Consider the following 12,989-nt stretch of genomic DNA (forward strand, 5'->3'; position numbering starts at 1 on the left):
GAAGAAGAAAAATGCATAGGAGATGCTGGAAAACAGGTTCATAGAGGCTTAGGACACAGTCCCAACATGAGGACACCAAGGATGTTACAATTTCTGCTACATTGCAGTCAGAACCACTCATGCTTAAAATTTCGCATGCTTAGAAATATCTGGAAATTAAGACAACTGCAAAGACTGATCACTGGATTTGCAGCCACAAAGCATCCTGTTATGTGCGACCCTACTTGCAAAACTGCTGATACAAGTAATACTCCTTGCATCATGGCAGATACTGCTGTAAGACTGGGAATCTGGCGATGGAATCAAATGGTTAGGATTCTTCTGAATGACACAAGTTGTCATTTCAGGAGCTGGACTTCTAAAAGTAGTTTTGAAAGTATGGCCCCATATGCATAATGCTCTCTACCTCCTTGTGGAGCAATGGGAAGCAGTGCAGAAGTCTGGAGTTACAGTGTGCTGCTGAATACTTCTGAGACAGCAGAACCCACAGGATCATCCGAACCCATTTTCTGTTGCATAGCATTGTGCACATCCTCATTTTCTACAGACTGCATGCTCATTGCCCAGGATTTGCCCTCTTCACTCAGAAATGTTGTTTTATAAGGTGCCATGTGTATCCTATGGACATTTTGCCTCGATTCCTCATACTTGCCTTTTCCATCTTCTGGAAGGCTGGATGCATGAGGTAAGAAAGTGCTCCGTGACTCGTCGATGGGAATCTGTAACTGCTCACTGGAGGTAGGTTCTTGAGATAAATCTGAAGATCTCGTGAGATGCTGAGTATACACACCTTCAGACAGAGAGGCAGATTGTGTCTCGCTGTGCACACGCAGCCAACGATGATGCCTGCTGAAGTAGTTGTAATGCTGATGTTTCCCTAGTCTCTTTTTCCCTAAAAAGCTCAGTGGCTGCCTGGAGCTAGAGGACTTGTCTATGCTTTTTGATGTAATCCCTGACATTGTTAGATTGCTCATATACTCTGTGCAATATTCAGCATTAGAATCAAAGGCACTACATTCTGTCAGGCCTTCTTTCAGTGTTAGGCAAGGCTTCACGTCGTGGACTTGGAGGACATCAGGTGCACTACCGCCCAGGCCACTGCCTGCCTGCTGGGATATGTCATGTGGGGAGGAGTAAATCAAGTCTAATTCTCTGGGGCTTAATGCATCACTGGAATCATAGTCACTGTCAGTTGGAAGGAATACTTCTGAACAGCCTTCTTCATCTGAGCAGGGCTGGGAATCTGCAAAGAGAACTGATTAATAGCAACAAGACGAGCACAACACAGAAACTGCTTAACAGTTATTTCCTTTTTTTTTTTTTTAATCTTTTTTAGAATAATATCTGCAATTCTGAAAATATACATTTGTTTCCTCTGTGGAATTTTCCATGGGCCTAGGTGACAGCAAAGACAGTAGTCAGAGAAGATTTACAGATGTGTTAAAGAGGTGGTGGTGGAATTAGGAAAAGCAAAGAGGATTCATTATTCAGTTAAATACAGGGAAGAATTGGAATTGGAATTGGGATTAAGTTCTGAAAGTACCTGTTTTCTTTTACTTTGCTTTCACCAAATTTCATAGAGATGAAGATTTGGGAGAAAGAGAAAATCTAATCTGCGTTCTGTTTTTTATTAAAGATGTTAGCTGAGTTACTATAGGCAGATACTCCTGTAACTGTGAGCAGGGTGCAACTGTGTGTGTATACCAGAGACTTGAGGTGAGGCATGGAGGTAGATGAGCAAAACGACCCTTTTCCTTATTGGCTGCATTACTGTGTTCAAATCCAAAGATATACTTAATATACTTAATTCAGATTCAAATTTGTTGACCAAAATGCACAGTAGCACTGAAATCACTGCTGTCTTTTGGCTTTTTGAAGGATCAATAACAGATAGAATGGATCGATGCTCCATGACTGTACATAGTTTATATTAGAAACAAGGAAAAAAAGTGGAGATTTTATACCATGCTGGCTATTCACTTCAACCTAGGGTAAATTACAGTATAGCACAATAATAATGAAGTGAGCCCATGCAGGGCAAGATAATGCTCTAGGTTACATGGTGTGAGCTGAGGATTATTCTGCATGCATGCTCTGTAGAGCAGGGAAAATTTAGCTCAGGGAGAGGCGCTGAGAAAGAACAGCACTGTACTTTAGTAATTCTGGAGGTCATGGAGAAGTCAGTGGTATGACTTGTCCCTTCTAACCTGTTCATTAAATGATCAGGAGTGGTGAGGTGACAAAGTTGGCTGCTGATGAGCAAGTATTCTGAGTAATTTAAAGTAAAAATATTGTTGTAAAGACTGTAGAAGGATCTTGAGATACTGAGTGGTAAATGATTGGGAAAATGATTGTTAAAGTACCTTGGCAGGAATGGGAAACATTTACTCCTTTTATAAAATGAAATTCAAGAACTGTTTTAATTAGAAGTGAATTGAAAGATTTTGCATGATGAACAAACAGAAGCTCTCTTACCGCTTACAGCTTTTCTCCTCTGACTTCTAGCCTCAGGTGAGGAAGGAGGTGAGGGAAGGCAATCTAGATGTGAAGATGTTGAACTGACTTTCTTTTGAGAGTGTTCTTCTGAAAGATTCACAAGTTTCTTTATTGGTAGGCCAGCTGCAGGCTGCTTGTATCTTGCGTACTGCAGTGCTTCTGTGATCCATCTCATTTCCCTCCAGATCTCATCAACTTGCTTTTGAGGAAAAAAGTAGTGAAAAACCACAATTATGTCTGCATAATAATTCTTTCTCAGAGTGTACTTTTAAGTACCTAACTAGGTGAGCAGTCACTGTCATCAGAGAGAAGCAGGTTTTAGTCTGAACTGCCTTTGATTAAGTGCTTTTTGTCTCCCACTACTGCAGTGTCTGCTTAGGGCATAAATTTTAAATGAGGTATCTCAATGGAGAATCTGTAGGTAGGAGGGATAAATCTAGGCCTGAGTTCTGACATGGAAATAAATGAAAACTGCCTTTTGATGGAGGATGAAGTTTAATCAATTTTGTAGCACGCTTGAAAGTTGTTTTCATTCTGCGTTGGGATGAAATCAGGATGTCTCAAGGATTCTTGTGAACCCACAATTACATTGAAAAGCAAAGTGCTCAGATCAAACCCAGTTTTTGAACAGTAGAAGAATATGTGTGCATGTGTTTGTGTGCAGCAAATCTATGAGACAAACTGCAGTTTTTCTCCCTTGCTATTCTGGTCTGTATGCATTTTAACAGTATAAATCCACACAGGACAGTTCTAATTCATGCCTGTTGATGGCAATAAGAGACAAGTACCAAAATCAATTGCAGGATATGGCTTCAAGCATTTAAGCAGAGAAAAGATACAATTTAATGTGGGTCTTGCGAATCTTTTGATAACAGAACACCATCAGAGTCTTGCCAGTGAGTTAATTCCAATAATAACCACAGACGGTTCAGGTGTTTGTTCACAATCCAACTTCATTTCAAGACTTAAATGTGGCTCCACAAAAAGAATACAATTACTTGACCAGTTAGTGAACTTCTCATCTGTTTGATTTTGGAGATCTTATATTTTCTTTCTGCAATCCTCCTTCAGCCCTGAACAAAAATCACACTGCTTCTAGTTTGTGGAAATGCAAATCCTGCGGATTTTCTCTGCGATGCCATTCTACAGCATCTCACAGGACAGTGAATCAGTCATTTTAATGAACTATAGTTCTTAAATTATTTAGGAATGCCTGAAGCACTGTACTATATAAATTACAGTTTAACTTCAATTTTAGTTTCAGTGACTAGGTATTTTGTCTTGCTAACATTCTGGGAAAGATGCTGGGCACCTTTTCTGCTGTTGTGTTGTTGTTGTTGAAAAATATTTTTACATTTTCGGTGCCCCGACTCCTTTTCAGAACTGCATTCATGTAGACTCCCTTGCTCTTTACAATGTTTGGTTTGTGTAGTAACTTCAACACTGTCTTAGATCTAGGATCACACAACTGCTCTCGTGGTTTTGTGGTCACTGCTGAAGATTGTGGTATGTGGTGGGCTGAGATATTTTTGCCAATAGGTGGAATACAGCTGGTTTTCATTTAAGAGGAAACCTGACAAGGCTAATGTATTGTCACAATAACTCAGCACAAAACACGGAAGTTTAAAATATTCTCCTATATTTTCCCAGCATGATTCTATGATTTACACGTGACTTAAAGACTCTGGAGAAAAGGAACACAGAATTGTCTATTAAGTGTATATGTATTAATATAGTATATTCATTTTTGATGTGAAAATGCTCCCGCACACTGGGGAAAACCAGATTTTCTGAGTGTGAGAATGGGGAGATGAGGAGGAAGGAGGTAGTGGAGATGTGAAAGCACAATGCTATGCTCCTCTCTGCTCCTCTGCAGGTTTCTAACGGCTCTGAAGTAGACTGTGCAAAGGGGATCTGAATTCAGAGCAAGGAAAAACAGAAATATTATCATCTTGCTCATAATTATGAAGGGCCAAATGTGTTATTGATAAGTGATTGTATTGGCCCCTGCTCCAACAGAAGGTGTCTACAGTATTAAAAACATGGAGCTGTAAACTGATCTGCACTTCACTTGCAGGAAGACAAATCAACCAGGTGCACAGATGTCCTCTGTAAAGGTCAAGGGTTTTATCTATGAGTCATCAATTACCAAAATGGCTTGCAAAAGTGCAGAGAAAAACTATTACTGAATAGAATGGCCATGCATGGCAATAGCTTACCTCACATTCGATGGGAGTGAGTTTTACAAGCAGGCTGACACATTTCTGTGTAACAGCTAGCATGACCATCATTTGATTTTACCCATAAAAATCCTTGTATAAAAGCAACAGCTAAGGAAATCATGTTCTGGGTTAGAATTTCATAAAAGCAGAATTGCGCTTTTGATACAACTACTCTTTTTATGACGTCTGTGAATAATTCTCCATTTAGATTTCAAACTACAGCCTTATGCAGTTTTTAAGAAAGCCACCTTAAAATCTCCTTGGAATAGCCAGAAACAGACTATTACCTGTATGTAGTCCACAACTTGCTGGTGTCTTTGTTTGGCTGCAGCGACTTCACTGTCTGAAATTGCTTCCCTCAGGGACTGCTGGGTTTTCAGAGAGTCCAGCTCTATGACAGCAGAAAGGCGGCAATACAGGCTTATAAATTTTTCCTTGTAACAGCAAAAATGAACTGTGAAAAGACCAAGTGCAAAGGAAACACTGTTATACTCTGGTTATGAAATATGAAATCCTTAGCTCTCAGAACACAAATTTTATTAAATGTAATTATTAACTCTCTGGATGGGTTACTTAAAGCTGGAAATAAATAATACAGGCTCTAGTTCTCCTCTCATTTACACTGGATTTACTCTGTTACTTCATCAATTTCAAAAGAGTCATTTCTAATTTATATCTATGTGAAGGGATAATCAGGCCCTCAGTATGCAACTCCTGAGGCTGTTTTGCCCTCGATAGCTTTAATCAGAAGGCTCTTTTCTGAGGCTCATCATTTCTTTTATCAAGCAAGTAGTGACACGGCTGGAAAACTGAACCCTCTTTTTTCTTTTTAATTGGGTGTTTCAGAGAAAAAGTACCATTTTGGAGGATGGTAACTTTCTTTCGGCCTAGGCTAACATAAATCAGTAACTCAGATGTAAATGACAGCATTAAAAGCATTTCAATGACATCACAGTTCAGGTGAAACAATTAAAACATTGTTAGTCGTTATCATGTGTTCCCCTCTGAACTGTTGTGCAGAAGGGTAATGCAGGAAGCCCAAACTGACACCTCTGTGCAGTCGGATGCAGTAGCACGGAGCTGTGTGAGCTGCCTCTGAAAGAGCCAAGAGATGGAACAGCTTCATGGAGCTCCACAGACAATTTGCCTGGCCTCTTAATGCCGTGTTCTTCCAGAACCTCGTGTGCTCAGGCAGAACTTGCCGGTGATCTCTGCGAGCTGCAGTTTAGACATATGAAAGTTGCTGAGGGAGAGCAAGTTGTCAGAAATACTTTGCCATCACTGCAAGCACACAGTGTGATCTTGTTAGTGCAGTGAGTGGCAGCTGGCTTAATGCTGCTGCATTTCTGGGTGGGGGCATGATGTTTTGTAGGGCGTTTCAACTGCAAAGTGCATAATTTCTTCTTATCAGAAATATGAAAACAAAAACTGTCATAGATCTATTTCTCCCTTACAACCAACATGATTAGGAGAAGTAGTAATTTCTCAAAATGAGGAATCCGATCTCAGAAACATCATTAACATAACAATGAAAGCTGAATGTGAACCAGAAATCCCACCAAAAAAAGGTGAATGAAAAAGAATTCTGCCTTCTGGTTTCCCAATGATGCCTAGATACTGCAGGGATCCAGTCTGAATAGTGTGTGGTCTCACAGTATATATGCCATATGTGATGGACTCTTGAGTGAATTACAGCCGCGGTTTCAGCTTCAGTGCTGAAGTTTCTGGCCTTTGTGGTTTTAAGTCAGACCCTTTAATGTTCCTTTAACAAATGTTACTTCAACGTAGTCTTTTGTGGTTATGCAATTATATAGTTGGTAGCCACCAGCTAATGGGGAATGGAAGCTTCTAATATTTGAGATGTGAATCACAGTCACTTCACTGAACATCAGGGATACATATATAACAAGTCATGTAGAAAATGTCATCTGCCCATGGCTAGATGATTGCTTACTTTAATTAAAAAAAAAAAAAAAAAAAGGTAAAATTCAGCTTTCCATTCTGACACGAGCTTCTTCCCCACTGCAGCAACACTGCTAAGCTGAGGTGTGCACACAGACTGCTATTTAAGAGATGACTCTTTGCATGTTTATCTGCACCACATCATTCCACTCTGTCCATCGATTTGTCAGCCCAATGCAAACTGCATTCCAGAAGCGAGCATAGCTCTCATCCATGGTCTGTGTACCACACGATGAGAGTTAAATAGTTTGCAAGACCTGCAGTACAGAGACGAATTTCAGCAGAGATGAATATACTTCATGCATTAATTTGCACAGTGAATTGCAGTAGTCACCGCTCATAGGGAGAAATAATATGCTGAATACACAGAGTCCAACTGTAGACCTCAAGGCTGCATGTCAAGAAGACTGTAAATCTGGCTTTAGGGCACTACTGTCACATCAAATGCCACAGCCATGTGACCCAAAGCTCTGAACTATCACTTCTAGTTCAGTTACGTTAGTTCTCCGTTGAAGGGGTAACTCTGCTTCGGCAGAATATAGAGCAGCTCACGTACTGTCTGCTTGGAGCACTCCATAATTTTATGGCAGCTCCGCTGTCATCTGTCCTCCCACAGCCAGCATAAAACCCAGAGTTGTCACGGGCACCAATCTGTGTGCCTGGCAGATGTGACATAAACACAATCGTATGCTCCTGCCTGCTTCAAATAAGATTTGTGCTGCTGGATGACGGGAAGTCACCAATCTGTAGTGCCTGCAGAACCCCAACCTCAGCTAAAAGACCTTCCTTTAACATCCAGTTACTGTTCTCCTCCACCAGTGACTGCCAACACCCAGCGATGGCACAGGGAAACAGGATGGTGATAGTGGTGGTGTCCCATGAACACCTGAGAGAGATGCAGCACCGACGACCGCTTGTCACTAGGGACATATTGTGAAGTGGCTCCCTGTGTACTGCCTCCATCACTTGTGGCTCTTATCTTCCTTTCTCTAAGGTAGAGGCAAGAAATAACAGCAAGCAATTTTACAGGCCAGAAGGAAACAGAAGAGCCTAATGTGTAAGGCTCAGCAGTCCCCTTACTCATCATATTCCTTCTACAAAGGACTTTAGCATTTCTCACGATAACAGACTTTTCCTGCAGCAGTAGGACTGAGTATGCCACATTCTTTCAAGAATCAGAAAGAAAAAGATGACTGTGATCTGGGGAACTCCACTTAGACCTTTAGCAAAGGTATCTATATGTAAAGGTAAGAGCTGCAAAAATCATCCTCTTCAAAACTGGTTATTCCTGTGGCAATTTAGAGGTATGCTTTTTATTGCATCTGCTTTGACACTCCAGCATTGCCATGCCATATTTTTTTTTTATTCTGATTTTTAAAGAACATCAACTTCCAAACAAGTTTGAAGATACATACTGGATAACTGTGGGCTTTGCTCTATGCTTTGCATTTCAATAACGATTGCTACAGTATATGCTTTAACCGCTCTGCTCCCTCTGTAACTTGTACACAGTTATAGGTAGTGTTGTTGCCAAAGCCATCATGTGATTTATTGACTCTCCACTGGGACAAGGGGGAAAACAGATACAACTTTGTGATTTTATTATAAGGAGACTGGGTTAATATTTCTAGGTGAAGCAAGCTACTATACCGAGTTCAAACATCTGAAGAGGGAGGTTAAGAAATCCTGAGTGTGGGGTGTAAGGATTATTCTGTCCTGGGGCAGTGCAGACGTCGTCTGAGGCGGGGAGCAGGAGAAGAAAGGAGACATTGTGACCCAGTTCCAACACCTCCTGTGTATACAGACGGAAGTGCTTAGCCTGTAGAGGGACACGCGCGGGGGAAGAAATAGGAGAGAATTACAACATGGCACTTATATAAACAACACCCCAAATGATATAAAACATTAAAGAAAATTTGCACAACATCAAGCTTGGAATTTTTATAAAACATAAATATTTGGGGGGGTGGCCTCTAAATGTGGGTTCGTGTCACTACATAAAATAAAGATTTAAAGCTGCAATGTTCCACGCTAAAACAACACACGCAGGCACAGCCCCCCTGAAAACAACATTTATGTTTCTTATTAGGCAGAAAATGATCACATGCCATGTGCTTTTCAAGATTATGATTGCATAATTATGTGAAAACATGAAAATGGATTCAATTAAAAACCTTTAAGATTCAATTTAGGGTTGGTTAAGAGAAATATGCAGCTCTCCCTCAACATAGCACTGAAAAGGTTTAACAAGTGCTGCAGCAGGAGCAAATGGCACACACAGCGTTTGGCCTGAGGCTGCTGCACAGCTGCTGTGTCAGTGCTGCACTTCTCTCGGGCAGTGCAACGGTGTCACTGTCCATGATTCTGCCTACCACAAAAACAACAAAACTACGTAACTGCACCCGTCAAATATCAAAACATTCATAACTGCACTTCACTGCAAGGTCAGGTTTATGTCTATCCCTTGTGCACAACAGATGAGCTTAAGTGCTTTGCTGAGCTGCAGCCTATAGAACAAATTGCACATTGCTTTCAATATGTTATTCCCTAGCTCAAAAAACCCCCAACAAAGGTACAAAAGCTATAACCTCCAAGAAAATACACTGGTGCAGGGACCTGTACAAAGCCCTCTTGGATTAGTGGCTGACCACAAGGCAGCACACCACCTGTCCTCATTTTGGATTTACTTGAGCCTTGTGTAGCTCTTCCTAGGCTAGAAGGTGCAGCACTGATGGATTCCTCTTTAAAATAAAGCCTGAGCCTTTCAAAAACAAGACTTGTTGAGCCAGATTAATTCATTTTAAGGCCACATCTTTTTAGCTGCACAAACAGATCTTGAAGTGAATATAAAGATGATTTACTTCTACTGTAAGCCCTCTTTACCCTTGTAGACCAAAATAAAGTGGAATTTGTGTAAACAAGAAACAAACTCCTTAGCTTGTTTTTCCATGGATCTTTCACATCATAGATTATCCTCTCTGACTTCTTTATTTATTCAAATATGCATCTGTTTGTAAATGTAAAGCCAGAAGCCAGATACCTCTCCTCACCCACAGCAATCTAGAGGTCTGAACCTATGTGTTTTAGGAGTCTTTATTTGTGTGAAAGAACTGCACAGTGCTGAGTCTTCAGTAGCCTTTTGTACACCCTCAGTGTTACCTCCAAAAGAATCATCATTTGCCCCTCTTCCCTGCTAAAATACCTGCCTTCCTTTGCCAGCTGGGTAAAGGTGCTCACAGCTACTCGAGTTTCATGCAAAAGTGCTTATTTGCACCTGCCCAAAGTTGTATGCTAACAGATGCAAAAATAGAAGCCTTCGAATATTAGTCTCTAAAACCTTCTATGTTCAAATATCCAGGAAAATAACTAACAACTTGAAGGTGTTACCCCTCAGCTAGAATAATTGAATAGAAAGGTTCTCTGCTTTTCTTACATTTACATTTAATTCCTACTCTAAAGTTACATTTTAGCTTTAGCTGTGTTCTTAAGAATCAGTTTTAAAAAGGGTGATAAATACCACAAAGGAAAATACCTGATGCAGAGGTAGATTGATCTGTTTAAGGAGAGCTTTCACTGCCATCTGGAGCTCATACAAGAACAATTGAGTAGGGCAGTCTGAAGTATGATCCATACTTTCCACAGATTCTGAGCCAGAAAGTGTTTGGATCCATTCCCACTCATCTCTGTATGTTGAGTTGAGTTAAAATTAGAAATATAACAAAAGTTCAGTGCACAAGAAGGAATTCAGTGTATGTGCATTCAGGATCTGTTGATAGTTTAATCCTCATGTAGCAAAACATTCTAAAATTGTGCAGTTCTTATTGTTTGTGGTTGAAAATCTAACATAGAAAAACTTAATTTTTCTAGCACGTGTACATCAGGCTGAACATTCCTTGCTAACGTCTTAAAGTCCGACTGCCTTTGAAATATTTGACTAAGGCTCCTCACTCCAGGTTTTCTTTTTCACGTATTTATTTATTTTCCATATATTAATGTGCCCTGGCAGCCCAGAAAGCCAACCGTATGCTGGGCTGCATCAAAAGCAGCGTGGCCAGCAGGGTGAGGGAGGTGGTCCTGTCCCTCTGCTCTGCGCTGGTGAGGCCTCACCTGGAGCACTGTGTTCACATGTGGAGTCCTCAGCACAGGAAGGACGTGGACCTGTTGAAGTGTGTCCAGAGGAGGGCCACAAAAATGATCCAAGGGGTGGAACACTTCCCTACGAGGACAGTCTGAGAGAGCTGGGGCTGTGCAGCCTGGAGGAGAGAAGGCTGCGAGGTACCCTGAGAGCAGCCTGTCAGTATCTAAAGGACAGCTACAGGAAAGGGGACAGACTCTATAGTAGGCACTGTGGAACAAGGGGAAATGGCTTCAAGCTTTAAAAGTATAGATTTAGGTAGGATATAAGGAAAAAATCTTTTACAGTGAGGGTGGTGAGGCTCTGGAACAGGGTGCCCAGAGATGTGGTTGATGCCTCACCCCTAGAGACTTCCAAGGCCAGGCTGGATCAGGCTCTGGGTAACCTGATCTAGCTGTGCGTGTCTCTGTTCTTTGCAGGGGAGTTGGACAGGATGGCCTGTAAAGGTCCCTTCCAACTCTAAGGATTCTGTGATTCTGTGATATCTAATTCCATATCTGTAGTGGAAATGCTAAGTCACAGCTTGACTGAGCACCTGGCAGGAAGGTAGGACCAACCCAGGGGAAGTCAGGTGCATGCAGTGGCAGGGGAGTTGGAGTTTGATGATCCTTGAGGTCCCTTCCAACCCAAGCCATTCTATGATTCTATGATTCTATGATTCTATGAGTGACCAGAATGGGTGGATCCAGGATCCTCCCCTTCCCAGACCTCATTTAAGGGTTGGCAGTGGAGGCAAGAGCATCTCATCTGGAGAGCCCTGTGTACCTGAAGGTAGGCAGCTTTTTGCCTTTATTTCTGTGCCCACTGCTATTGTGTTTGAGCAAATTCTCACTTGCTGCAGCGTGGGATCTTGCTGTTCTACTGTCATTGATGCACGTTCCATTGTATTACAGTATCTACCACAATCTTTTAAAAACCATGCACAGGAAATGACAGCAGTGACAATCAGCAAAAGGTCTAATTTCTGCGACAGGCTCTCTTGTACTTCCTGAAGCTAAAGAACTTCCTGGTTTGGTTTTGATTGACATGGATCTGTTCTAGACCTGATAAACATGCAAATAATCTTTCTAGATCAAATCCTTAGTTCACTTTGTCCGTTTTTCAGTCTTGAAAGCATCCAGCATCAAATGGTAAAGAAAAAAAAAAGAAGGATAATGTGGAAGGATCTGCTCCCAAGTAAAGGCCTGATCTTAAACCTCAAGAGTCAGAAAACTGTTATAAATCCTTACAAATGGAGAACATCTTTTCCAGTACTCAGGAGTTCAAGAGCTGATAGCACCTCCGAATATGCTGTATGTTTGCTATGGATTAGAGTGAAAAAATAGATAATGCACAAGAGAATACACTGAAAAATCACAAACACCCTGTAGTCAGTAGAAAGGAGAACACTGAATTTACTGGCAGCTGAATCATGGGCTGCAGACTGTCATCTTTATAAAAGATGTATGGAAGGCTGTTCCCACCACAGAGAATGTGAGTGACCACAGAATACTATCCTTAGAAACTCATAGGCTCACATGTATTTGTTTTGGATAGAACTTCAGAGTTGCTGGAATCGCACTGGTGCACTTGTTTAGTTCAGCACTGATCTCTCTGGTACACACCTGAGCCAGACTTTGCAGGCAGCTACAATTCTTTGATGACAAAATGGCATTAGACTTAAAAGAAAAGTTCTCTCTCTATGTGTGTGTATGTAAACTCTTTGTATTGACTTACCTGGAGACATTGCTGTTGTCTCGGATTTTGACATGACAGAGGACATTAGGCAACTTCTGCAACACAAGGACTTTGATTTGATCCACAGAACTGCAGAGTTTAAGGTAACCCAGATACAATCCAGGAGGGAGGCGTTGCTGACTTCTTTTGTGATAGGAGAGTATGTCCTGTTTTGAGAGAAACAGTCCTACATAAAAAGCCTTTTATTTTTTTTTTCCATATAAGTCACAAATTTGGGATCAAAAAGCAACACGTTTTAATAGCTGTCTTTTTGTGTCACCAGTATTCCCAATTCCCAGTATTAAAGCACATGCTAAAGCATACAAATAATCTCTGGTAGTTTGGATTCCCTTGGACAACTTCCTACTTACAGTCATATACAGGTTCTCAAAGCTCTCCACATCATGCATGTACTGGCACTAACAAAACTGTGATTTCAACCTTCTACAACTGTTGTA

At 41.1% G+C, this 12,989-nt stretch overlaps 1 protein-coding gene across 1 annotated transcript in view; it reads right to left on the minus strand.

The window, feature by feature from the left end:
• Positions 1-446: 446 nt before the first annotated feature.
• ANKFN1 (ankyrin repeat and fibronectin type III domain containing 1) overlaps positions 447-12,989 on the minus strand; it is a 53,504-nt gene continuing 40,961 nt past the window's right edge. Inside the window, exons 12-17 of the mRNA XM_019621765.2 lie at positions 12,532-12,698; positions 10,213-10,363; positions 8,331-8,499; positions 5,006-5,172; positions 2,476-2,695; positions 447-1,243 (exon numbers count right to left, since the gene is read on the minus strand). Coding sequence (XP_019477310.1) covers positions 447-1,243; positions 2,476-2,695; positions 5,006-5,172; positions 8,331-8,499; positions 10,213-10,363; positions 12,532-12,698 — 1,671 coding nt within the window. The remainder of the gene's footprint in view (positions 1,244-2,475; positions 2,696-5,005; positions 5,173-8,330; positions 8,500-10,212; positions 10,364-12,531; positions 12,699-12,989) is intronic.

Source organism: Meleagris gallopavo, chromosome 20 (genome assembly GCF_905368555.1).
Source record: "Meleagris gallopavo chromosome 20, MGAL_WU_HG_1.1, whole genome shotgun sequence".
Lineage (NCBI taxonomy): Eukaryota > Metazoa > Chordata > Aves > Galliformes > Phasianidae > Meleagris > Meleagris gallopavo.